Below are 26878 nucleotides of genomic sequence, written 5' to 3'. Positions count from 1 at the left end.
ATATATAACATGTTGACAATGTATAAATCCAGGAATCTTTTTAATTTACATTGAATTGAAAGTGTTTGAAATTGGAAACCAGTCCATTTTAAATGTGAGTTTTGCTTTAACTGATTGAATTGTGGGTCATCGAGTCATCACAGTTGAGTCGGCCTACTTTGTTATTGGGGGAATCCAAGGTAGGAGCATAATGTGTACAGGTAGAAGACCTTCCCTGCTTAGCTCTCATCCACGTGCAGCAAATAATAAATCTTCGATACTCACTCGATTTTGAATTCAGCTTGATTTCAAAATAATCTGTCTGTTGAAATATAGCAATACAAAGTAATTTGTTCAACCACAAATAATCTTTTAATGAGTCATGTTACAATACAACTAACCAATAAATAGATAAACAAGTTATAACAGTACCTTTATTCTTATTTGTAGTATTTCAGTTTCAAAGGTTTTAGGGAAATGGTGTGCATTGCCATTGGCTTGCTTAGACTGGTCCAATTGTTGTGAGGCTGTATGCTTAAATGACATACCAGTAGTAAGAGTAGTAGATAAGTATAGTAGTACAGTTTTATCTTCAGGACGTTATATTGTTGACCCTACATTTACATAATTCTGCAGCCTGATATAAACGAGTTTTGGGGTAATTGTACCACAGAATAACAGACTGCATTTGCATTATCTGGGAAATCTCTGGGATCCTTATTTTTTCTATTTTTCTATTAATATCCTTCTGTTTATATCCCATATTCAGAAATATAGATAGAAATTCACATTGGTCAGTGGATAATTATGAACATCACGGAAATCCTACGGCTCTTCAGGCAGACCAGTGTTTTATGGTGTTATGCTCAGCTTAACACAGAGGCTGATTCGTTAATAATCTCCCTTCCTATTACTTGTCCACAATACATAATTAATGCACAGCTGCCTGCCTTACAACATAGATGTATTTCATGAGACTTGGTGACCCGACTTGAAAGGCTCTTCCTTCAGATTACCATTGTTATGCCGATGATAGGTGTGTTTATGTGACAAATACCTTGATAGGGAATTGTTTAATAATTATCATAATTAATATTATTTCACCTGCTTAACCACTTCCCCTCTCATGGCCTGCCCGACAATGTGACATTTACATAACTGATTCAATGAGAATAAAGTTAATAAAGCAAATTTGGATCAACACAGGGCATAACATAAAGGAAGTGATTCAGTTGATCAACAGAACATATATAGCTACAGAACAGGCACAGATCAGACACACCGGCAAACCATAACTTTGCGATGTAATGTTTACAGTATTTCCCATATAGGTGGTTGCCACAGTTCTTAGTCAAGTCCCATGTTTAAAACACTGTGAGGCAGATTGCATCGATTATGGATTATGAAGGTCCAATGCCTAAAATCTTGGAAACTGTATGACCTTTCAAACAACAATCACCTTAGTTCTATTGTTTATATAAATGTCTCTGCATTCATCTCAGTAATGATGTTCTGTTATACTCATATCTAGCGGAGAGGCGGTGTCACTCTGGGAGGAATCGTCTTCGTTCTTCCCACTGGACGCCGCCTCCTCCTCCTCCTCCTCCTCCTCGGTGCGAGGCTGTCCGTGTTTGCGTCTATGAAGTCTGAGGCTCTGGGATCGACTGAAGCCCTTCCCGCACAGGTCGCAGCGGTACGGCCGCTCCCCGGTGTGCAGCCGGAAGTGGTTCTTGAGACTCGACGCCCTGGTGAAACTCTTGTCGCACTCGGGACAGTCAAACTTCTCCCCAAAGTGAATTTTCTCATGTTCCCTCAAGCGGCCCGACTGGTTAAAGCTCCGCTCGCATAGGGAGCAGCGGTAGGGCTTCTCCCCGGTGTGCGTCAGCCGGTGTCTGTTCATGGCCCCCGAGTGTGCAAAGCTCTTGCCGCAGTCCGGGCACGAAAAGGGCCTTTCTCCCGTGTGGACTTTTTGGTGACCCTTGAGCTGACCTTTCTGCGTGAACTGCTTCCCGCAGAGAGAGCACTGGTACGGTTTCTCCCCCGAATGAATCCGCATGTGTATCTGCAGAGCCGAGAGCTTGTGGCAGTCCCGGCCACACAGCCCGCAGCAGTAGGTGGTTTTGGTTTTGAATGGGCACGGCATGGGTGATGTGGGAGCGCTCTCCTCAACGAAGACCACGTGACCGCTGTCCTCTTCTGTGGAGTCTACGGGGACACAGGAATGGGTCCAGGTTTAAGACATTGTTATCCCTTTATAAGCTATTCTTTGATGTGCGCGTGGACTCTGTCCCTGTTGAATGCCATCACCTGGTGTATTCGATCCGTCCAATGCAGGATCTTATGGAAAGCATCAAGCAATCATTCGTTCTCTGTATTTTTACTCTTTTCCTATACGTAAAAGTGTAATCGCTGTTTATACTGTAAGCAACACAGGCAAAGTCAACAGAAAATGTCAAAAACATATTACATTTACATGCATACATTTGGCAGACCTGTAGAACATGGATGGGATCCATTACCCTCTGTGAAACCTGTTGTTAACCAAGTTGAAATACAGACATACTAAGGTGGTCTTTAATGGAATAGAGCGGTAGAACGGGGAATGGTAGAACAACCCTAAAAAAAACTGCTTATCTTGAGTGCTACAGTTCTTTGCTCAACAGAGAATGACAATGCATTTGTTTGGGTATGTTCAAAGTTCACAAACTAAACTGTGCTGTCGTTCTCTTCGTCCTATTTCGTCCAAATCTCAGCCAGCAAAGGAAAGTGAATGCAGCCTTTAAACTAAAATCTGCAGTGACAGAGAAAGGCAAATTCACAATTCTTAATGTGGTTTTGATAGAAGGTTAATGTATAAGCGGTCAGAAATGTAAAAGTGCATATCCTTGTTCCTCTGCTTCACGTTTTCTGTTTCACTTAGGTGGTGCATGGGAGAGCAGCGGCCTCTTCGATGTGTTACCGCATCTACACTATCGAGTCCAACGTTACAGCAAACATTGTTGACCAATTCAAACATGGCTCCGCAGTACACACGATGGTGTCTTCATCTATTTCAAACTTCAGATTACGGAAGACAAATTATCAGTGGATTCAACGATTTTCCCGTCACTGTCTATGAGCATGCCTGCATGCTTGTGAGCTTGCGTGACCCTGTACACGATGGGTGTGTGATGTTGTGCCTCTTTTTAATAGAAAAAAAAAAACATTCACACTCGTGAAATCATGATATGATACTCATACTGACTCATGGTATGATGTATTAAAAGCTTACTATTGGCTTCTCCTTCCTGATCATCCTGTTCCTCCTGTTCATCCTGTTCATCCTTGACTGTGATTCGGATTTCTGGGCTGAGCTCCGGGAGAGGACATTCTTCACAGCTAGAGCCATCAGGGTCAAGGCCCTCTACTGAGGAAAACACAGAGAAACACATCAACATTAGCCAAGGCAACCACATTGGTCCAGATTGGTCAACTCTAATGGTAGTAAATAGTTAATAATGATAATAACAATAACGGGAGCAGGATACTCTAGGGTAATGAGGGTGAGCAAGCTTAAAAGGTTCTGGGTTCAAACCCCAATGTCCTTGAGCAAGATTCCGACTTCTACTCGCTCCTTAAATACTAATACTAATCAAGCGACAAAATACAAAAAAATAAGAAATACAAAAAGACACACACGAGTTGCTTTGGATAAAACGATCAATAGTAAAATATTTATTAAATACCACATAGGGGTTCCTCTTGCTCCTCTTCTTTCACTATCACATTCACTAGTGGGCTGGAGGCGACGTCTTCCATCCGGTCCTCAATTACTTCAACCTCACACCGAGACCCAACGTCTGAGTGAGGATCCTCGGAAGAGGGGTCCTCGCTTGCCGTACCCTGGCTGTGCAAAGCCTATTGAAATATCGGTGGGTCGTAAGAGATGGTTACTGCATCGCCTTGCATTGGCCTGGATGTTCATAGCATTTTCTCTAAGCATTGTGTAAAAATAAATGTCCCTGATAAAATAAAAAGTAATCCCGCGTTAATATTGCATTACCTCTGGAGAGCTGGAGCTCACCAGCTCTGGCTGATCGGTTTCCGCGGCGATAGCCGTATCCACGGAGACACCGGGGCTGGGCGTGCTTTTGGCCTGAGTGCACGAGCGCTTGTGGTTCCTAAGAGTTCCCGCTAAGGAGAAGTGCCTCCCGCAGTGGCCGCAGGCGTAGGGCTTCTCCCCGGTGTGTATCCTGGTGTGCCTCCTCAGCTCGCCCGGCGCGATGAACGACTTGTCGCACTGGGTGCAGCTGTACGGCTTCTCCCCCGTGTGGGTGCGCATGTGCGTGGTCAGGGTCCACTGCTGGGCGAACGTCTTGCCACAGTCCGAGCAGCGGTACGGCGTGATGCCCGTGTGGAGCCGCTCGTGCCGCACCAGCGTGCCCGACAGGGCGAAGCGCTTGTCACAGAACGAGCACTGGTAGGGACGCTCGCCGGTGTGCGTCCGCCGGTGGTCGCGCAGCTCCGCCGCCGAGTTGCAGCTCTTCTCGCACTCGGCGCACGGGAACTTCTTCCTGGTGAAGCCGGCCACCACCTCCGAGTGCATGGCGTCCAGGTGCGTCTTCAGGTGCCAGTGGCGGGAGAAGCTCTTGAGGCAGATGGTGCAGTGGTACGGCCGCTCCCCGGTGTGGGTGCGCTTGTGCAGCCGCAGCTCCCCCTGGCTGGCGAAGCGCTTCTCGCAGAAGGGGCAGGGGAAGGGCTTCTCCCCCGTGTGCACCCGCTCGTGGATCATCAGCAGGCCCTTCTCGGGGAACCTCTTCTCGCACACGTTGCAGGGGAAGGGCCGCTCCCCCGAGTGGGTCCGTAGGTGGCGCTGGAGCTTGGAGGCGTAGGGGAAGTCTTTCCCACACACTGAGCAGGTGTGCGTGGTGGCCGGGAACTTCCCATTTTCGCATGGATCGAATGCACTTGACTCCTCATCCACGAAGCTGCTGCTGACCCGCTCGCCTGTATTAATGATGTGCAGAGAATTAAATGGGCTGCCATTGAAATGTGGGCCCATACTGTCTCCTGCTAACCAATAACCAGTAAATCAGCCTTATGTTTCTATTGGAATAGCCCTCTATGTTGGAGGGAATATGACACTAATATGTTTGATGGATGGTAGTCAAGGTAAATGGGATGAGGTTTGTTTAGCATTAGCATGTGTTTTCTCTTAAGAATGGCTAGCTCAGGGAAGCTTTGACTCTGATTCTATAGATCAAAACTGCAACTTATGATGTTATATATACCTGTGCCCACTAGTTTAGCATTAAAGAAGATGCTTTCCACTTACTTAGCTGTGAAAAATCCACCTCTTCCCCATCTGAGTTAATCAGTCCTCCTATTTCTTGCTGATCTTCAACCAGCAACAGGACAGGGCTCAAATCCTCGGGGTTCTCTGAGCCCATCGTTCAAATGGTGAATCACCTTGTATAGCACAGCCAGGGGTAAATAAATAACAGTCAGTCAGTGAAACTCAAGCATTACTGTGTTAAGATGTGATGTACAGAAAAGAAGCTTTGCAAGATCAGGTGGTGAGTTTAAATGCACACTGTGTGAATCAATACAAGCTGTTGATTCAGTGCTAAACAAACTAAGATGTGCACATTAAGGTTCTGTATATGGAACGAATAATTAAACTCCCATAATTAGACCTTATTCTCACACACTAGGCCTACATTTTGTAAATAATTAAATTGCAATAAGATGATATTGCAATTTAATCTGACAAATATAATAATAATTGGTATGTAACACAAAATTGTACCTGAATTTTACCCATCATACTCTCATGGAAGTTGAAAAGTTCAACAAACCTCCATAGTATTAGATTACTGAAGAAGACAAAACAGCAAAGATCCCTGCTGCTATATAGGTCAATTATATGCATGCTATAAAGCTTATTATGAGAATGTCAATCTTATACAGTGTTTGACCATGCCAACAATATCTATCAATTGTGTACAAGTGTTTAACAATGTTTGGCAATCTCAGACAATGTCAACAATGTGTATGCTTTTGTGTGTATCTGCAAATGTTCTTTCTTAGGCAAGATAATTTCTTTTTACTCAACAATAATTAAATACGACAGATATTCGATAATAACGTTAATGACCACACAGTGTTGTGTTGTATACACTGCAAATAAACAAAATATACATGTAATGAACTCAAGGGCGGGTGAGCTTCATAAAAATATTATAATGCGCCGCACGAATGCAAACATATCCCCATTCCCCGGAAACAATCATTGGTCATGATGACAACTTGTATCTAGGAATATTTCAGCACGGAACGACTGATCCTGCAGGAGTGATATGTGTTTAAGTTGTATTATTATACCCAACATTTGAATTGTATCGAAGGCAACTGTTGGAGGCAAGGTGACGAGTAGCAAGGAGTGAACTAGAGTCAGATACTTCCATATGACATCTGCAATAGTGCTGTTTTTGATTGTTAGACAGAGCGGTTTAAGTACACATTATAGCCTGATCTTAATCTCTCGTGTCTTTAGACCCTGACTAATCATTTGTCATCGACAATTAAATCACCATTTAAATTAGTATAATCATGCTTAATTGCCCTTAGCCATCACTCCCTGTAACCTTATTATTATTAGTAGTAGTAGTTTTATGATTATAACCTAAATGTCTCATTCATAATTTGGACCAGCATTTACTGCCCACATTCTTCGAAAATCAGGTTGATGCGTTCGTATTTTGCGTCGTCAGTACACTGTCATCATTAGCAGTTCTATGAAAAAGGGACGGGCAATAGAAATGACAACATCAGAACAACTTAGGATGCTGTTCAATGAAGCTGACATATAAAAACAAACGCTAAAACTAGCTAACAAGACAATAGAGCTTTGACCAACCTCAACATTGATATTCCTTGGACGGAAAGTACCCGACTGACATGCGTTCACTCATAAATAATTCGAAATATCCTCGTGTCGTTTCATTTTTATTTGTTATGGTTACACCATATATTGGTGCTTTTAGAGCTATCCAACATGTTATCTGCAAAGCGTTGAATGGTAGGCAACATAGCTCTAGCTTACGTTAGCATAACAACTTCCGGATCACCTTCTAAATAAAAGCCTTGGCGTTTCCCTGCTGATTCGCCACATGCTGTTGCGAATATCTCTATGTGCGTTCTGCACGAAGTTCTCAGGTATATGAATGCAACAGTATACAATGCACATGTATTACACAGTATGTATTTGCCTGTAGACTTTACTTGCAATAATGATCTTGTTTAGAGCAATATGCATTCCCCTGCCAAATATACAAAGCATAAATCGAATCTGTTCTTTCAACATCAGCAGAACCCGTTGGATAATAGGTCAGCAAAAACAACAAACACGCCTAAAACGAGCTATATAGTTTAAGATGTTTTCATCGCAGGTTGTAGATTTAAGCGTGCGTGTATTGTACTTTTCATTCAGTGCTGCAACATGTCCTTGACAAACAGTTACCCTTCCAAGGAAATAAAAACCGTGCAAGCATTTCTAATGCCAGCATCATTGTTCATTAAATATTAATTGAAAATCTTGATATTTTTTCCATGATGAGCATGGACGTATTTTAATGCCAACTGCGATTCATGTTTGCTGTGCCATTTAGCTGTGGCTTTACACTATAATCATTTCAGATTGTGGTTTGACCACAGTGTCGTTTTGTTGAACTTTGTCATCTGAAATAAATCTGGTATATATAAATAAATAAATTGCTACTTTGTGCGGACAGGCATGCTTGCCTACACGTTCTTTACCTCCTTGCAAAGGATGGGTGTTGTGATCTGGTGCCACCTACTGTTCCAGATTGCGGGTTACTAGTTTCTGAGAGAATATACATTTCTCAAATGCAAAATTTGGTAATAATGTGCCTGAAACTGCAAATGCGGTGTGCCGTCAGTTTGAATGGTATTAGGATAAATTCTTCTTGCAAACAATGTTCATAGAAACATAATTATGAAGCTGTTTTGTTTCCAAAGTAAGAATACTTTGACAAAGAAAGAAAAAATATGGAAATGGGATTTTATTTTGTCACTCAATTATGCTGAAAGATGTACTTTTCTTTTTTCAAACATTCTGTAGAAGTTGGCTATGACTTGCTATCTATGTATGGAAGTAAATATTGTGTAGTAACCAATGTACTTGTGGTCGCTTGTATTCTTAACTACTTAACTTTTTTATTTAACCCATGTCGCATGGATGTAGCCTATATGTATCGTTCTGTTCTCTATTGAAGTTTGCTCTTCATGTTATTTCCACTTCCATAAAAAAAATGTTTTTGCGCAATATTAATTTCTGTATGCATATTTAACATTGGTGTACTGGAAAATATATCATGAATTATGGATGAGCAGTCAAGCACACAGCTGGATAAGTTGTTGTCACTACCTGAGCTGTAACTCCTGCCTGATCCGTACTGTACATTTGCACTCAATGTCTATCACGTGTGTGCAGTCAGAGTCCAGCAGGAGGTACCGATCGGGTATGGACAGAAGCAGAGCCATTTATCCTCTCTAAATAGCTCTGAACAGAAGTAACCGGAAAGTTGGCGCAGGCGCGTTGAGTCCAAACACCATGTGACGTACTGAGTTTACGTCGTGCTGGTGCTTCCCCTAGCACTCTCAGCCATGGCGACTGTCAGACGGAAATATTCTCTAGCTAGCTATTCAACTAGCTAGAATCTCTCCCAAATAGGAGTAATAGATAATTAGCCAAATGTGTTTATACCGTTTGACCCTTCACAGAGACTACTTCTGAGGTAATGTACCTTTGACAAGGGAAACCAAGATCAAATCCGTCCCTGAATACGAATGAGCAGATTTCTTTTACGCTAACTTGATATTGTTGATAGTAGCTGGTAGGCTTTTGGGCCATTTAAAAATCTTTATTCAATGTTTGTTTTTAATATGTGGTGGACCAATTTTATATCGTCACAAACCAACTGCTTCGTGTATAACGTATCTTTTACATGATTGCTTAGCAGGGCCTGTGAGATAATATGGAATTCAGGTGGACAACGTTGAGGGAATGTGCGTTAGCTTCCACTGTTCACAGCTAGACATTAGTATGTGATTTTGGTGAATTTAAACTTGGATCAGGTCCAAAGGCTGCCATGTTTGGTCGTGACAGGTCAGGGGTTATGGACGTTATAAAATCAAGTGGCGTGACACATCAAGTTTCAAAGGGGTTTAGGAGCCTAACGTTACTGCTGGTATACTGTATCTTATTGAGTATTCTTTAAAATGGGATAGCAAAGCATGTAAACAGGAGACTCAAAGCTCTTAATATTGTATCAGAGCTATGTTGTGTTGCACGATATATGTATTTATCATACGCAACATATCAGAATTATATATTTTAACTTGGTGAGGTTGTTGAATGTAAGACAGAGATCAAAACGACACCATCAAAATCTTAAAGAAAACTTAAAACAATATATAGTAACGATATTTATGTGTGTGTGTGTGTGTGTGTGTGTGTGTGTGTGTGTGTGTGTGTGTGTGTGTGTGCGTGTGCGTGTGCGCGTGCGCGTGTCATGGATGGGTGGGGGAGAGTGGAAGTCCCGGAGTAAGTTAGAGGCAGGTGGCTTGTTTATGAATCTGTTCAGGTAGCGTGACTCAAGCAAGGTTTTGGTCTTGATCGACTGAACCCTTGGAGACCAGGATGGGAACGATCAACGATGCTCTATCCTGCTCTCTTCCTGGTCTTGTAGTGGGACAGTTCCAGAAGAGGCATGAGGTTGCAGCCGATAGCTTTCTCGGCTGACCGATGTATCCGCTGTAATCTGCCGTTTTCCTTGGCCGTGAGCCTGTGAACCATGCAGGGATAGAGGTTTTGAGGGTTGTGGATGGACTTTATGATGGTCTGTAGAACTGGATAATCATTTTCTGTGGCAGGTTGAATTTGTTCAGCTGGCAAAGGAAGAACATCCTGTGCTCCTTCTTGATGTTGGAGGATGATCTCCTCCCACCTGAGGTCCTATGAGATTATAATCAGCTCCAAGTTGTCCTGGCTGCACCAGGAAGCCAGTTGGCTAATTTAAGCTATTTTAGAAAAAAGAAGGATCATCCGTAGCTGTCATTTCATTTGTTAATGTCAACAATTACTCGGTTTTTTAAGATAAGCTTCCAAATAATCACTAAACTCCCACAGTATCTGTGTTTCATTCAATATGGCTGTTCTTTGGTCCAATGTTTCATATTTTATTCCTTGTCTTTGTTTCTCCAGAGTGGAAATGCAAAACTATCTACAGATGGAGACAGATGATTACAACCTTGGAGAGTTAAGGGCTGGCCCTCCGGACTCATCTCATCCTTTTGAATCGAGCACCACCAGAAGCTCGATCTCAGAAAGTGAATTCTCATGTCACTGTTGTTATGACATCTTGGTGAACCCCACCACCTTGAACTGTGGCCACAACTTCTGCCGCCATTGTCTCGCTCTGTGGTGGGAGTCTTCACACAAGAACGAGTGTCCGGAGTGTCGTGAGAAGTGGCAGGGCTTTCCAAAAGTAAACATACTGCTGAGGTACATTTATCCAGTTCATCCACTTTATGTTAACCAAGAAATGTACACTGAAATCAAAACCTAATAGAGGAGATCAGTGTTTCATACACATGTATGAATCACGGTCTGTAATATCAAAACAATTTCTGGGGGATATTTGCCGAAAAGATTGACCGTTGAAGTCGTATTCTCCATTGGTTTGATTTGAAAATATTAGGTCAGAGGTCAAACTTTTTCCTGGACACAGTGGATGTTGCAGGCAGTGATTTATTTTGTTTACATGTGTATGAAGCAGGACTTTCAACTTATATTTGAACATGACCCAACATGACGGTTCCCCTTTAATTTGGCTCCACACCCTTTTCTGGGACGGTCAGTGAGGAATCCTCTTGGTAACAGATAACACTTATTTGTCAGCATCTGACGTTCAATGCTCTGACTCTTGTGTGCATGACCCTTAGTTGGACTTTCCCAAACTGTTGATCTGTGTCCCATTCATAAAGGAGAAAATGCACCTAATTCACCGGTTAATTTCTGTTTCTTATGTATTGTTTTACTACCGAATATAACTGCTGAACAAGCTTTTTTGTCTTCTTAGGGATGCAGTTGATAAGTTGTTCTGTACAGCAGTGGAAAAGAGGAGAGCAGAGATCCAGGAAAATCCCAAAATATCCCGGAGTTTGCTGGCATTCCAAAGGTTTGATTTGTAATTACAATAACGATCACTCCCCCTTTGCCCTTTTTGTTTTGTTAGTATCACCGAATCCCTTTGACATTGATTCTTGGAAGATGCATGACACTTTCACATAATCATGCTGCTTTAAACCAAATGCTTTTCCCTCAAGAGTGTCTTAACACAAATTCTTCACTATCACATGCATTCAGACACCCAATTTAGCAATGGTATCTTTGGATGATCTGAAAATATTGTATATCCTTTTAGGTATGGTGATGCACAGGGGAGGCCCAAAACCCCTCAACATAGAGGAGCAGGCTTCTTCTTTTCTGGAGTACTGACTGCACTCACATGCGTGGCTGTAAGTTGGTACACATTGACCCTTGACCTATTTCTTTTATAAAATATTACTTTTTTACCATGAATTCATATAAAGGCGTTGTTCAGGATTCAGTTATGGATAAATTATCCATCAGTCTACTTGCTTTAAATCAGAGAACTGCAATATCTAAATGATGTCGGCATAGATTGGTGCAGCATTTGTTGGTTTGGTTTTGTATATATTTCCGACATAGTTTCCTAGTCCTTCAAACACTTGGCACTGCATGCCATTTGGACAGTTTGGTTAGTCCATGTGGCAGTAGGGAGCAACGTCTCTGTATGCCTAGCTTCGTGGCAGTTATTTATTTGCATGTGTGTGTGAAGAACAGTTTGCGCAGTATGCAAACAGATTACCGCACTGTTTCCCAATGTCATGAAATTACATTTCATTTGAATGTCCAAGAAAAATCACAACTATGAGTACAAGGTAGCCAACCAAAATACATGTCATGTATCTGTATGAGTATAAGAATTAATCACAAGATATAATGATTTAGTGAGACTGACGGGTGGACCTCGGACCCTCTGGGGGGTGGGAGAAAAACGTGTACTTTTTAAAGTTAAGTGCATCAATCTGGCTAGATCTATGAAGAACTTAAGTGCTGTTGTAAATAAAGTTGTGCTCTAGTAAACAATTTTATCCTAAACACATTGTATAAATATCAATGGTGATGACAGAGCAAAAATATCGACCCAATCCCATCTCGGGAACAGTTGCATCTCAACATTAAAAACCTGTGTCAATTCATTGTAATTAAGCTCATAAATAACTCCCTGTTGAGAATTGTATATGTTGTTTTATGAATTTATTTTATCACACTTTTGAATTTGACCCATAGGCCGTTGACGGGTTTAGATTAAATATATATCGAAAAAAAAGTTTGGGCATTTATATTTCACACAGAAAACCTCTACTATCAATATTATACTATTCATTTTCTGATCAAATGATCAAATCTGTTTACCAAATGCATCAGCACCCTTCCCAGAACAGGTCTCCCAGTCCAAGGTACAGCCCCCAAATAGTTAATTTGGACCTTCTGGAACACTATCCTTCTTTTTGATAATTATTTTCAAACTTATAGTTTTAGCAAAATGAGTTTTCACCTGCAAAACTATTCTGCAACACTAGCCCCAAATTACACTGTTAGTGAATGCTCATCCCTCAACACCAATTAAAAAGATATACATATTATTTTATAAATTTCAGCTTCAAGATATTTGGCAACATTACAAATGTGTCCAGTTGCATCACTACCACTGGTGCCAAGTCGAATTCAGAACAAATGTTTTCTCCCAACTCTTACCTGCTAGTTACTCGAGCTATCAGCAGGGGTTGGCAGCAGTATTATTTGGCCCCCAGATCATTTAAAAAAAAAACAATTATCTTTGAGAATGAGAATGAATTCCGCCTCATGTTTGTAGAACGATATGGCTTTAAAGGAGCAACTGAAATTCATTCAAATTAATTCAGCGTTCTGTGTCTCTCCCGACAAGGCTGTATGCTTTGGACTTACACAAATATGTCAAAGTCAAACTAAACAAAGACTTCAGTTAATGTAAAATGACCAATGGATCTCTGCCTCCATTTGTGTCCCTGCCCGCCATCCTGAAGCCTCGAATAAAAACGGCTGAACCCCAACTTACTTGCCGCGATCCCGTGACATTGAGTCCCTCCCTTGCCTGCTTGTGTTTTGCCAGGTGATGCTCCTGGTGTACCACTGGAGCAGTAGTGGGGAGGAGGACCAGCATGACGTACTGATCAGTAAGCCTGTGTCCCGCTGGACCCCTGAGGAGGTGTTGTCCTGGCTGGACAACATGGGGCCTTGGGCACAGCTCTATAGGGGGCCCATCCAGCAGGAGAAGGTCAATGGAAGGTACTGGCAAAGGCAGACGGTTTCTACAAATCCTCACTGTTTGTTTTTGTTCGGTGCAGACAGCCAAATGGAACCTGCATGGTTGTCATTGATTTAAAATGAGTCATGTACACCGTGTGTCACTCTTGATGTCACCGGTTGGTTAAAGAGTGCTAAGGGTGGACTGTTTGTCTTTCCTCAGGTTACTATTGATGCTGGGGGATGAAGAGTTATCCAGACCGCCCTACAGCATAGAGAACCAGGTCCATCGACGTGCCATACTGACTGAACTGGACAGACTGAAGATCCTGGGAGTCAAACCACCCCAGAACCTCTGGGAGTACAAGGTAGTCTGACTACATACTTCACTAGCTTCACTGTATCTTATCCAGTGATCAGTAGGCATTCCATGCATATCTATTTTGAATTGTGTGACTTGGGTGAAATCATAACACACAAGACCTGCAGCCTTTAAAGTGATAGCCAGTGCGCAATGTGATTGAATGTCTGGATAATAGGCTTGCGCCACATAACGGCATCTCCCATGTAGCTCTCACACGAACGTTGCCGATCGCACCATCTTCATAACATAATCCAGAGTCAGACACACGCAGTCAATTCACTACACGAAAGACAAAAAACTGTCTGAGTCCTTATTTGTTAGGCAAATGTTAGCAACAACACCACTCCTTCCCGGTAGCTGTCCTTTTCTCTGCCTGCGTCTATTGATACTAGCAGAGCGTATCACAGTTGATACTGTTACATTTGAATATATTTTGGATTAAATCTGTGTCGGCGGTCTGATATTATCCCTTTTATAGCTCCTTTGCTTAGTGCATGATTGAGTGTTGGACTGACTCATTCCAATAAATAGTAATCCCACTGATTCCTTCTTCTTGTTTAGTGATGTTGAAGGGGACAGATTATGAAAACAACTCTTTCCCTGGGATTTGGGGTGTTGTTTTGGATCTCTGGTGTTCCCACACGCATACAAACTTTGAAAAAAGTCTGTACATGATTTTTTGAGTGAGATATGCGTTTCCGGAAGTACCCCGCTTACAGTAAGCAAACGAGCGAGTCCGCACTGTTTCGGCGCCCCCTCCTGCGTAGGAAGGGGGCACAGTTGAATATTAACTCCCACTTCCCTACTCCCGTCCAATCAGAGCATAGCTAAGATTTTGTGGACCAGCGAACGAGCAGCTCCGGCGGGGGGGAACTCGGCGGCAGCCCTGCAGCTAAACTCCGGGAGTACAATCCCTGCCGGACTGCTTCGGTGGCGGCCGGATGGCTTCGACGGCGGGGGTGACATGGAGGAGAAAGGGATTGAACTCCCGGAGCTGAGCTGCCGGACTGCCACCGATCTGCCCCCGCCGGACTGCCGCCGAAGCCGCCGTCGAAGCTATCCGGCCGCCGCCGAAGCTTCAGCGGCAGTCCGGCAGCTCCAGCGGTGTACTCCGGGAGCTGAGCTGCGGCCGAGGCTGTCCGGCTGCTCCGGCGGGTGTACTCCGGGAGCCGAACTGCTGCCGAAGCCTGAAGGTCCGGCGGGGGTAGGTCTCGGCGGCAGACCGGCGCGGGGAGCTCGGCGGCAAGTCCAGCAGCTCAGCTCCCGGAGTACAATCCCTTTCTCCTCCATGTCGCGGTTCATGGACTTCAGAGAGTGAAGGCAAAAGTTCCTTTCCCCCAATTCCTCTCAACCATGGCCGAGATATCCGAGTCTTTACTCTACGAGTCTTTACTTGTTGTGGAAGTGCCAGAGACGTCAGACGCCGTCTTTATGATTCATAATATCATCCGAGGCGCACATAGCTTTTGGCCTGGATATTAGATATAATATTATATAAATACCCATATATAATATTATTATTATTATTATATTATATAGATATAGAGCTCCAGGAGTCCGCAAACGGCAACAATCCCTTCTCCTCCATGCTGTGGTTCAGTCTGACAGCTCATTGGCTAATTTGCATTAAAGCTACAGACACCAGAAACTGCATTCTGAAGGGACTGAAACAGAGGGTTTTAGCGGTAGGCGAGATTTTTTTTTCCTAAAAGCTATTTCCAGCAAACAGCTTCAAAAACATGTTTTCTAGAACTCAAATACTATGTTTACTTGTTGGGAAAACACCATAATATGCCTCCTTTAAATTTATTTCACGCTCCTTCATGTCTAAAGCTGTGCTTATTATTCTACCAGTTGCTTCACATTTGCTTCACACAGTCACATTTATGAAAGTTTTTTTTATAAATGTTTCTCCCAGCCAGCCAATTTCTCCCAACCAGGCCTGGAATTTCCTAATTTTAGAAGCAAGACCGCTTGACCTTGAGGGCACACAGGCCAATTGCAAGGGCATCAAGGCCATAAGTAAAATAAATGTGATTTTGATTTCACTTAAATGTGCTAATCCATTTCTAAAAACATTAATGCCATTTTAAGGTTTAAGGTTTAGAAGACGTTTATGGTCACATACCATCACAATCATCGAAGCTTCGAGGCACTAAAATGAACAAGTGATAATGAAAAACATCTTCAATTCGATCTATCAATTACATTTTAATCAGAATCCTTTGGGGATGGGGAATCAGGGAGGTTCTGGTGCTTCTTTGGCCCATACAGAATTTATTCTGGCCTTCTTTTGGCAACTCCAGCTATCCACCGTCTTACCCCAGATGTTTACCTCTGATCCTCGGCAGGAGAACAGCCCTTGGACCTAAAGACCTTGATTTTGTCTTTCCCCGGCAGGCGGTCAACGCAGGGAAGTCTCTGTTCCTCCTCTACGCACTCAAGAGCTCCCCTCGCCTCACGCTCTTCTACGTGTACCTCTTCGACTACACAGAAACATTTTTGCCTTTCCTGCACACCTGCTGCCCTGCCATCACAGATGGTGTCCAATCAGAGGACAGCGGCCACCTCATCGACACGCAGGTACCGCCCACTTCAAACCCCTGTCGTGTCATTAGGTATTCTAGTCTTTTTCTTTAGCCTGTTTGTATCATAAACAAGATAAATCATGCATCTAGAAGTTGGATCTTATTAAGTCACTAGTATCTTGGCAAATCATTTGATGGCACATAATTGTGTTGGTAAAATGTTGACTTCAAGGTCAAAGGTTAAACAGCAATAAATGTGTTATTTGATTACTGTATATTTCCTAAATCCACATTTAACCACTTAATCATCGTGTGTGTGTGTGTGTGTGTGTGTGTGTGTGTGTGTGTGTGTGTGTGTGTGTGTGTGTGTGTGTGTGTGTGTGTGTGTGTGTGTGTGTGTGTGTGTGTGTGTGTGTGTGTGTGTGTGTGTGTGTGTTCTACTAGCAACCACCCAACCAGCGGCAATGGTCCGAGTTTCTGGTGAAGTACGTGCTGCTTCCGTACCAGCTGATTGCAGAGTTCTCCTGGGACTGGTTGGCGGTCCACTACTGGACGTCCCGCTTCATCATCGTTAACGCCATGTTGCTCTCCGTCCTGGAGGGCTGCGCCTTGTGGAGGCTGTGCACCGGAGCCCGGATCAGGTACAGACAGACACGTCTTGGGAAGGGGGGCCCAGGGTAGTGTGGGCACGGGCTAGGGTTTTCACCGCCCAGTCTAAAGGTACTTGGTTTGATTCCCTAACGTCCAGCGGCTTATACCCGCTTCTAATACCAAGTATCTGAATTCACTGTGAGACCCTTAGGGATGATAAAAATCTGATGAAAATTGTCTGCGGGATAAAAGAAAATGAGAAATAGTGGCGACTGTTATTATGAAGTTCTCTCAGTCTACCAATGTAACTGCTATAAACGATTCTTAACGATGCCTTTCTCCACCTCTAGGACTCTACCCAGTCGGATGTGGAGCCACTTCTGGAAGATCTCGTCGCAGGGCTTTGCCTTTGCCCTCATGTGGCCTTTTATCCCGCAGTTTGTGTGCAACTGCCTCTTCTACTGGGCTCTCTATTTCAACCCCATCATTAACATAGACCTGGTGGTGCAGCAGCTGATCCACCCGGAAACCCACGCACTGTGAGGGCCCAACGCATGCTTCAGTCTACACCACGCCGCTGCCACCCCACACGTAACATAAGAAAGGGCGTAGCAATGAGACCCTGACTAATATCGCTGCTGCAGAGGACGTGCTTTTGATTGCCAGTCATGTTTTGGAACCCTTGCGTGAGACGGATTTGGTTGGAGAAAAAAAAAATACTTTCTTGAATGATGCACTGACTACAGAGAAACAGTATCATTATGAGGAAGACATGAACTTTCTACTACTGTGATCAACGTGCATAACGCACATAATGTTCAGCCTCAATGTGCAGCAAAACTATTGTGTTGATGGTTATTCATTTTGCCCACTTTGTTGGATGCTTATTGTCAACAAGGGGTGTTTGCTTAAAGCTAAGGACTTTGCAGCGTTCAGTTTTCTGGGGGGTTGGGAAATGGATGTCCACATCACATTGTTCTCAACCTGTTCCTTTTCACTTTTAATGACAAATGTCTTAAACATAGAGGTTTGATAGCGATTGTTTGATCTACAGGTAAATATCAAGTTCCATGCAAACATTGTTTAATGTATGTGTCTATTACCAAATAATATACATTATATCGACTGCCTATGCAATTTTATTTTATAAAGGGGGTTTCATTAAAATTGAAAAAAAAGCTGAATTTGGCTAGCCTTATCCTTGAAGTCTGGCTCTGGGTGGTAACCTTAGTCGATTTAGATCAGGTGCTTAATCGGTGTATCTGAAAACAAACCTGTAAAATATGGGCAAGGTTGTGTTGCATCTTCACGTGAACCTGAAATCGTAGTTTATTTAAAGGGGATGCAAACAATGGCATTTTAGTGGCCGTTCTTGAATGTTGAGGTGCATTTTACACATCTTTTCATTCTATGTGAAATTCTGCACTTTTTTTAATCAGTGTAAAATATGTGTAATTTAAAAGTATTTTAAGTATGTAGTTATTGCATTGCACATTTTTTTGAAAATAATTTCCTGCAAAATGATGTTCCATTTATATTTTGTGGCAAGCAACTAGAGTTATTATATTTTTTACATGATTTACACTCAGCATTGAACTGTGATTATGCTATTGCGAGTAATTGGATGTTGGAAACAAATAAAAGGTTTATAAATATTGATCAGTGGGTGTGCTTTTTATGGTGTTATGTAGGAGTGATAATACGTTTTAAAATCTCCCTCTTCGAAGTTAAACATGAGGGCTGTCTCCACCTAGTGTCAACGGTGCGTTCGTGTTGTCGCTACAAAGTAGGGATAGTGTAGCAGTAGCATCCTTCCATTAAACGCAAATGCCAAAACAATGTTTCTCCTTAATACGTTAGAATGATTATTATTCGGAAAACCATCTTAACAATAGATTTTAAATGAAACAATTTTTTTAGCACCTTGTCATAACCGTCGTTCAAAACAAGTTCAATTATATTTCTGCGGATTTATTTAGTATCTACAAAAGGTGACTCTCCCTTGCGCCGGCAGAGCGGAAGTTATAAGTATACGTGGGTAAGAAAGGTTGGTCTATCCGTGTTCGGAAGCCTATTCCATTAACAGCAGCAATGTCCAATCCAGGGTAACAGGATAATATGTCGCTCAGTGGCCCTCCCCAACCCTTCAGAATAATGGACTTGTTCCGCACCACCTGGCGCGTATAAATGGGAGGCAGAGCCAAAAACCTGTAATGCTGCGCCGGTTGTGGCAGTCTCTTCGGCAGGTGCTGTTTCTGATGGCCCGGAGACCTGATCTTGTCTGTGGGGCTGTCCTGCTCAGTGTCCTTCTCATACTGGCTGTCAAGTTCACATGCAGGTAACAACAGTACAGCAAAACAATATCTTAGGTTAGCTAATTAACAGAGTAACTAGGCGTTGTTATTTAGCTTGTTTATGGCTGGTTTAAACAGCTCCCTGTGTATACTTGTTACTCAGTTGTAGTAATAGGCTATTCATAAACTACTACGCTATGCTGAACGACCCTCTAGTATTTCCATTGATTTTATTGAATAGTATATAGGTCATTATTTACTTTGCAGTGTGTTTTGCTATACAGGATGCACACATGCATAACTAATGAGTCAGTCTATGCTATGCGAGGCAGCTGTCAGTTAGCATTATAGACTAGAATTTATACATTCATGTATGAGTTTGATGTCTGAATATTCAGTACAATACAAACCCCTCCTTTTTCTTTCTGAGGTTCCTCCATCTTCATCTATTTGAACCTGACTCGTCTTGTACATTTAGAAAGCAATGGAAAGACAAACATCAGCACTGGGGTGAATGTATCCTTCAATTTACCAAAACTCTTTACTGTTTTTCAGCCGTGCAAAAAATGTCGTGGCTGCAGCCCGGCCGCCAGTGCGGTTCTTCTCCGCTGAAGCACCGGTGGTGGACCTCTACTTGGGCCAGTTGGACCAGGCAAGGATGCAAAACCAGCATGAACAAGATGTGGTGTTGCATTACAAATGATTATATAGAGTCTTTAAAAGCATACCACCATACACCAGAAGTCGGTAATGCAAAGCCCCAAAAAATTATTGTCTAATGTTTAGGGTGTTTGACTCCAAGCGGAAAAGCTTGAGATCCTGATGTCTTTGATGTTACCCATACTCTTGCTAGATGGTGGTTTAGGCCCAATCCCATTTCTACCCCTTACCCCTTCCCCTTACCCCTCCCCCTTGTTTTGAAGAGGTATGGGGAAGGGGTAAGTGGAAGGGGAAAGGGATTGGGCCTTATTCTCTAACAATAAAACCTCCCTCACCAGGTAGAGCGACTGAGGAGTGTGGCCGAGGTGTCTCTCATCTTCTTCTATGCACCCTGGTGTGCACACTCCATGGCCGCCCGGCACGAAGTCCAGACGGTGGCCAAGAAGTTGGCCAAACAGGTAGAGCATGGACATGGAAGGGAATAGAGGATAATATTATCCAGCTAGAGCGGAGAGCCAGCTGTAACAGACAATAATATAATTGATATGGGTGCTGTAAGTTTTGTTTGTTTTTAACCTCACTCTTTTTGATCAAACCACCACACAGGTGCAGTTTGTGGCGGTCAACTGCTGGTGGAGCCAGGGAAAATGCCGGAAGCAGAATCGTTTATTTCAGTACCCAGTCATCCATCTGTTCTACAAAAGGTAACGCAGAAGACAACAATGTTATTGCAGTTTATTCTTGCATACAGGAAATGTATGCAATTCCTACTTCTTCTTTTTTAATGCGTATTGTTAATGTGCATCTGTGACGTTTCTGTTCCAGGTTTGGGCCCATCGACTACAGAGGGCCCTTTATCGCTGCCTACGTGGAGAGCTTTGTGCTCCGGGTGCTCACACCGCTCACCTACCTACCCTCAAGGGCCACGCTCAAAGACTTCCTCTCCTACCACGAGGTGGGTCCCGGGCTTGTGGGTTCAGCCGAGTGATGGGTCACGCCCATTTCGTCTAGCTCTAGACATAGAAGTCCACAGAGTTATTTCCTCCAAGGGCTTTCTTTTTACCATCATTTTCTTAATCTATACTTTAAACAAACACCTGCCATCGATTTACACAGAGGTGGTTGCTCTTTGCATCAGGCTCTCGAGTCGCAACAAAGATATTCAAAACTTGCGTTTTAACCTTTTTCTATAATTTGCCTTTCTCTCTTGGATCTTCTAGCCAGGGGTAGTTGGATTCTTCCAGTTCAACTCCTCTCCTCAACCCCCAGGGTACCTCACCTACCTGTCATCTGCCCTACAGGCCCTCAAGAGGGGTAAGGCCAGCTCAAATCTACCCCTTTGAACTGGTTACCTTGCAGTACAAAGCTCTTGGACTTGACCTTACAGAGCTGTTTCTACTGGTTATTTTTATGGTCCCTTAATTCGTCCCTGGGCCAGATTTCAGCATTGTTTTAAATATCCATAGTCTTGCTGTGTATTAAACTCAATGTCAGCATTGATTGATTGAGGTACCGCTCCTTTTTATAACTCTACTGTGTGTGTGTGTGTGTGCGTGTGCGTGTGCGTGTGCGTGTGCGTGTGCGTGTGTGTGTGTGTGTGTGTGTGTGTGTGTGTGTGTGTGTGTTGCAGATTTCCGTGGTGGCACACGTTTTGGGGTGGTGACCAACAGACAGGTAGCGGAGGCCATTTCCATCCAAGAGGATCAGACTGTTTACCTCCATCGGCGATTCAACTCTTCCTTGGTAAAAAAAAAAAATATATTGAATATTTTCGAAGAGGCTCTCTTCAAGTTACAATAACATTGTCTCAGTCAACATGGATGTGTAATACCAGACAAATGCATCTTATTTAATACTCGAATCATAGTATTCGTACAGCATCGAAAGCCCAGCACGGTCATGCCCTTTGCCGGCGCGCTGAACCCAACGTCTCTCCTCCCAGATCTTCCCCCGTCGGGAGCAGAACTTCACGTCGGAGGGCATCTGTAGCTGGGTGTTTCAGCACCAGGAGAGGGTCCTCCGCTGGCTGCAGCCCCCGGGCACCAAGTCCACCCTCCTGGAGCAGGAGCTGACCAAAGGCCCCGCGCTACTGCTCTTCATGCCCCACAATCCCCTCAGCGCCCAGGCCCATCCCCATCTGAAGCAGGTCAGTATCAGATGAGTGGATATAAGTAATAATAATACATTTTATTTTTAAAAGCGCCTTTCGAGCTGCCCAAGGACACTGTACAAATAAAGTGCATGTAGTCAATAAAAGGACATACATAGTCAATAGCAATCACACACATGATCAGATAACACTGACAATATGGACATAAAAGTGGATGTCCATTTCATATTTCTTGCGCCCCCTCTTCTCAAGTTCATTACTGCGTGGTTTCCACTAACGGGTCGACCCTCGCCTAGTCTTCACCAATCATTGCGGCACATTTATGGACAAAAAGTCGATAGTGTTTAAATGTGGTCGATAGGGTTTACATGTTTAAATGTGGTCGATAGTGTTTAATTGTGGTCGATAGTGTTTAATTGTGGTCGATAGGGTTTACATGTTTAAATGTGGTCGATAGTGTTTATATATGGTCGATAGGGTTTACATGTGGTCGATAGTGTTTAAATGTGGTCCATAGTGTTTAAATGTGGGCGATAGTGTTTAAATGTGGGCGATAGTGTTTAAATGTGGTCGATAGGGTTTACGTGTGGTCCATAGTGTTTAAATATGGTCGATAGTGTTTAAATGTGGTCGATAGTGTTTACATGTGGTCGATATTGTTTAAATGTGATCGACAGTGTTTAAATATGGTCGATAGTGTTTAAATATGTTCTTTTCCCTCACTCTCCACCTCATCCCTAACTCTCCACCTCAAGCTGGTGTGTAGTGAGCGTTCTGGCACCGATTGGCTGCCGTGCATCACCCAAGTGGGTGCTACATATTGGTGGTGGTTAGTGAGGTCCCCCCTTCACTTTAGGCGTCTTTGAGTGTTATTAATTATAATTATTCTTCATGTTTAACCTCTGTTTTCCTTTTATTCCTAGTCTGTTTTACATAGTTTTGAATGATGACTATATGCTCTGTAAGGTGACCTTGGGTGTCTTGAAAGGCGCCTCTAAATTAAATGTATTATTATTATTATTATTATTTAACAATCAACCGCTGATGGACTTTGGCTTTAACACCCCCCCCCCCCCCCCCCCCCCTTGGCTCCGTGGTTTCCCCCAGGTGGCGGACATCGCTCTGCGCTACCACAGCTGCGACCGAAGCGAGCGCCGGCACTGGCCCGACGCCGGGGTCCCAGCGGGCTGCCAGTCGGTGGTGGTGCAACCGGGGTCGAGCCGCGCCGACGGCAGCACCACCGTGTGCGAGCTGTGCCTCAACACGTCGCGGCCCGGCGCCCGGACCTCCGCCGCCACGCCCTGCTCGTGCCTCTCCAGGGCCCGGGGAGGGGGAGGAGCCCTGCTGCTCCTCCACCGGTCGGACGGGGTCGCCGCGGCCGTTCCCGCCGTGGCGGCGGGGACCTCGCCCGCCACCTGTAGCAACTTCCGCTGCGGCTACGACCCGTTCAGCCTGTACAGCGCCTGCTGCCGGAGGAGGCAGCTGGAGCCCCACGGCGCCCCGCTTCCGGCGACCGACGCAAGTTCCGAGGATCACGGTGCGGGCTTTGTCCCTCCCCATTCGTCTCCCTCCTCCTCCTCCTCCTCTTCTTCTTCTTCTTCCTCCTCCTCCATCCCGCCATCCTTCGGCGAGGCGGTGAACATCACAGGGCTCCGCTGCCGCACCAACAAGACGCTGAACTTCTACGTGCTGGACGTGGCCTTGACCTGGCCCCTGGCCGCGAGGCTGGGGGCGCCCGGCAACGCCAGCGGCTCCCGGCCCGAGGCGGCCCTTGGACAGGGGGGGGGCCGAGACTGGTCGTTTGCCACCATCGTCGACCTGAAGGACGAGGTCCACTACGTCCTGGACCACAGCCCGGCGCACAGCCTGGCCGAGGCCCTGGGTAAGACTAGGGCAGCGTTTCGCTATCTTTGGTCTCGTTTTGTATTGACAAGTCAATGTCAGCAGTGTGTGTGTGTGTGTGTGTGTGTGTGTGTGTGTGTGTGTGTGTGTGTGTGTGTGTGTGTGTGTGTGTGTGTGTGTGTGTGTGTGTGTGTGTGTGTGTGTGTCCTTGCGTCCGCCTTCCAGAGGCCTTCATCAGGAACTTCAGCGCTCCTTACAGCCCCCTGCAGAGGCATCTGGTGGGAGAGACGAGGCCCGGTGGGGCGGGCCCCACAGCAGGGTCCGGGCGTCCGTCCCAGGAGAAGCCCCAGAAGCGGCCCCTCATCGTGGAGCTCACCACCGCCTCCTTCGGCCCCTCCATCATGGAGGCCGACAAGGTACACCGGGAGCGGGGGGCCCACAGTACAGTACCATCTCATGGACGCCATTGGCTGTGTGGAAATGTTTGTATTGTGTTGTTCCTCAAGGACGTGCTGGTGTTTTATTACACCCAGTGGTGTGGTTTTTGCACTGCTCTCAACCACGTCCTCATCCAGCTGGCCCGGTTGTTCCAGGGAAACGGCACCATGACCATCGCGAGGTAGGTGGTGCCGGCTCGGACGTGTCACTGTTGGAGAGGCCGTAGTTGTGGAACGTTGCGGATTAAAACGCGTGTCAAACGCATGTGCTCTGCGCAGAGTCAACGTTGCGCGCAATGACCTCTCCTGGGAGTTCATGGTGGACCATGTTCCGGCCATCCTGCTTTTTCCCAGACACAGGTGAGAGACACGCACGTACACGCACGCACACACATAAGGAGCCAAGAGACAGACTTTGTATTTGTTTAACCAGTTAGGTAAGAAACCTGGGGGCATAATACTGCAGCCTCTAGCTTGAAGGAAAGTCAATGCTTAGACTTGAAAATGTTCAGTACTTATAAACCTACAAAACACGCAGAGGCAGTGTTGACTGTCTCTCTCTATATAAGATTTAGGTTGATCTATTTTTGGACAGGGGTGACATAATATCTCAACAGCAGCACTGATGTTATTTGATAGCTAGCTACTACTACTATGAACACGGCGTGCTGTTTAATCTTTTCGTGTTTGGTTTTAAAGGTCCCATATTATGCCACCAGATGTGAGTGTGATTAGCCGTTACAAGCTGTTTTTGAAAATCTGCCTCTTCTGACATCACAAGTGGGCGTGTCCACCTAGAAGTGTGCTGGATAAATCAGTCTACCAGCCTACCACGTGGACTGTAGCACACGTTGGTCATCTGTCCGTCATACATCTAGGTGGACACGCCCACTTGTGATGTCAGAAGAGGCAGATTTTCAAAACGGCTTGTGTCGGCTAATCACACTCACACCTGGTGGTTTAAAATGTCCCCTTTTTAATGATGACCCCACTCGTCCAGGAAACACCAGAGCGTCAAGTTCCCCAGCGACGAGCTCATCACCCTGCCCAACCTCCTGCGCTTCCTCCTGAAGCACACGGGCCCCGCCCACCGCCCGGGGGGCCTATCGGGAAAGAGCCCCACCGCTGAGGGGGCCCCGGGACCCGGCCCCGGCCCCGGCCCCGGCCCGGGCCCCAGCGTCCTCCACGCCGAGCTCCACCTGCTCCAGGACGAGCTGCGGGCGCTGCACCTCGCCCGCAAGCGGCTGGCGCTGCAGCTGGCGCGGCTGTGGCAGGACCACCAGCCGCCGCTCGCGGAGGCGCGCGGCGCCGAGCTCCACCGGGAGCGGCTGAAGGAGCAGCACCGCCAGAAGAGCCGGCAGCTGGGCACGGCGGTGCGGCGGCTGCAGGAGCTGGCGGACGCCTGGGAGGGCCACCTGGGCCACGACGGCCCCCTGCTGCGCGCACTGCTGGAGGCGCTGCGGGAGAGGGCGGAGCGGGAGGAGGAGCAGGAGGTGGAGGAGGAGCAGGAGGTGGAGGAGGAGGAGGAGGAGGAGCGGGGCGAGACGGGGGGCGCGGAGAAGGAGGGGGTTCATGACCAGTAGGGATGGCGTTGGGGGGAGGGGGCGACGACGACAGGGAAGATGGGGGGTCTCCACGACGTGAAGGCCTGGAGCTGAGGAAGTATAGGAAGATTAAATAAAAGAAAAACATGTTTTTTTTGGTTGTTTTTTTTTAATGAAGGGTCGGTCTTGTGCGAAGTGCAACTATACAGCTGCTACCAGACGACGGAAATGAGCAGAGACCGCCAAGAGGAACACTTAAATAGAAGAACTCTAGGTCACGCTTCGACGGCAGTAACAAAGACTTCTTTTTTTTCTACGGAGAACCGTCAGACGCACTACGAGGGGCAACCGACCAAAACGGATCACAGTAGTCCTTCATTTTCGTTTTCTTTTCTTTTTTCTTTTTTTTTTTTTAACAAAGCCAATGTAACTCTATAAGCCAATAAAGGTTGGAGGAAGTAACTAGAGCCGCCATTGCATTACAGAGACGCTGCTACCAAGTCCATAGCCTTCCTTCTCATATGCCCTCGCCGAGTACTGTGCGATCTAAACGTTGATTCAGGCAACCGATCCCATTCACGACAGACTCTTTTCACAGGGCGTGTCGCCGTTGGACCGTAGGGGGTAATCGCTCATGACACTGATCCTGGGTCTGTTACATAGAAACACTTGTGTTTGTCCTGCGATGACGCCTCTGTGAAAAGGGTTTATTGAGAGCCACTAATGAAGCTGTTATGTATCAAATATATAATATATGAAGCCTGCTCTTTGTTTATGGTTGGCCTAGGGGCTGTTGAACTAATTAATCACACAGTTTGAGGGGATGACTTTTATGACACTTTTTTTTCTTTGGTAAATAAATCTATTTTTACATGAATGTCTGAATCACTAAAATGTGCTTGTATTTCTACTTACCGTAATAATTCAGGTTTGACAAATTGCAATTGTTTACATGTAAAATATTGCTGTTTTTATTGATAAAAAAAATACTTGATTTCAAGTTCAGTTTGCTCTTGTGTTTAATGGGAATTCTGAACAATATAAACTGGATGAGAGCCAACTCTTTCACCATGGGTTCCTTAATTTTCCCG

General features: G+C 45.0%; 3 protein-coding genes across 4 annotated transcripts; 2 read left to right on the top strand and 1 right to left on the bottom strand.

Moving 5' to 3' along the window:
- Nucleotides 1-328: 328 nt before the first annotated feature.
- Nucleotides 329-7092, bottom strand: LOC132453489 (zinc finger protein ZFP2-like). Of its 2 annotated transcripts, none has more exons than XM_060046368.1 (6): nucleotides 6878-7092; nucleotides 5294-5427; nucleotides 4022-4965; nucleotides 3705-3876; nucleotides 3251-3382; nucleotides 329-2184 (listed from the first exon to the last, which is right to left on the bottom strand). In XM_060046368.1, the coding sequence occupies exons 2-6, from the start codon at nucleotides 5406-5408 to the stop codon at nucleotides 1478-1480; spliced, it is 2070 nt and encodes a 689-aa protein (XP_059902351.1). In that variant the 5' UTR covers nucleotides 5409-5427; nucleotides 6878-7092; the 3' UTR covers nucleotides 329-1477. The 2 variants fall into 2 exon arrangements, with proteins under 2 accessions (XP_059902351.1, XP_059902350.1); XM_060046367.1 differs by having other exon boundaries at nucleotides 3251-3385; nucleotides 6878-7091.
- Nucleotides 7093-8586: 1494 nt separating this feature from the next.
- Nucleotides 8587-18559, top strand: LOC132453502 (bifunctional apoptosis regulator-like). The gene is made up of 9 exons (XM_060046389.1): nucleotides 8587-8777; nucleotides 10247-10546; nucleotides 11124-11222; nucleotides 11469-11562; nucleotides 13284-13459; nucleotides 13641-13785; nucleotides 16182-16364; nucleotides 16754-16950; nucleotides 17251-18559. The coding sequence occupies exons 2-9, from the start codon at nucleotides 10254-10256 to the stop codon at nucleotides 17441-17443; spliced, it is 1380 nt and encodes a 459-aa protein (XP_059902372.1). The 5' UTR covers nucleotides 8587-8777; nucleotides 10247-10253; the 3' UTR covers nucleotides 17444-18559.
- A 353-nt stretch (nucleotides 18560-18912) lies between these two features.
- Nucleotides 18913-26787, top strand: txndc11 (thioredoxin domain containing 11). Its single transcript, XM_060046349.1, has 13 exons — nucleotides 18913-19238; nucleotides 19750-19846; nucleotides 20193-20312; nucleotides 20461-20558; nucleotides 20680-20809; nucleotides 21075-21168; nucleotides 21485-21597; nucleotides 21797-22000; nucleotides 23072-23846; nucleotides 24032-24222; nucleotides 24313-24425; nucleotides 24523-24603; nucleotides 25244-26787. The coding sequence occupies exons 1-13, from the start codon at nucleotides 19114-19116 to the stop codon at nucleotides 25824-25826; spliced, it is 2724 nt and encodes a 907-aa protein (XP_059902332.1). The 5' UTR covers nucleotides 18913-19113; the 3' UTR covers nucleotides 25827-26787.
- Nucleotides 26788-26878: the final 91 nt, after the last annotated feature.

Source organism: Gadus macrocephalus, chromosome 3, assembly GCF_031168955.1.
Source record: "Gadus macrocephalus chromosome 3, ASM3116895v1".
In the NCBI taxonomy this organism is placed as follows: Eukaryota; Metazoa; Chordata; class Actinopteri; order Gadiformes; family Gadidae; genus Gadus; species Gadus macrocephalus.
Note: the sequence above shows the minus strand (reverse complement) of the source record. Positions and strands in the feature narration are given on the sequence as shown.

Coding starts and splice junctions, on each gene's coding strand:
- LOC132453489 (XM_060046367.1), bottom strand. CDS start 5,408: ATGGGCTCAGAGAACCCCGAGGATTTGAGCCCTGTCCTGTTGCTGGTT. Junction 4,966..5,293: donor GGTGGATTTTTCACAGCTAA/GTAAGTGGAAAG, acceptor TCATTAATACAG/GCGAGCGGGTCAGCAGCAGC. Junction 3,877..4,021: donor TGAGCTCCAGCTCTCCAGAG/GTAATGCAATAT, acceptor ATATTTCAATAG/GCTTTGCACAGCCAGGGTAC.
- LOC132453502 (XM_060046389.1), top strand. CDS start 10,254: ATGCAAAACTATCTACAGATGGAGACAGATGATTACAACCTTGGAGAG. Junction 13,460..13,640: donor CAGGAGAAGGTCAATGGAAG/GTACTGGCAAAG, acceptor GTCTTTCCTCAG/GTTACTATTGATGCTGGGGG. Junction 16,951..17,250: donor TGCACCGGAGCCCGGATCAG/GTACAGACAGAC, acceptor CTCCACCTCTAG/GACTCTACCCAGTCGGATGT.
- txndc11 (XM_060046349.1), top strand. CDS start 19,114: ATGCTGCGCCGGTTGTGGCAGTCTCTTCGGCAGGTGCTGTTTCTGATG. Junction 19,847..20,192: donor ACTTGGGCCAGTTGGACCAG/GCAAGGATGCAA, acceptor CTCCCTCACCAG/GTAGAGCGACTGAGGAGTGT. Junction 20,313..20,460: donor CCAAGAAGTTGGCCAAACAG/GTAGAGCATGGA, acceptor ACCACCACACAG/GTGCAGTTTGTGGCGGTCAA.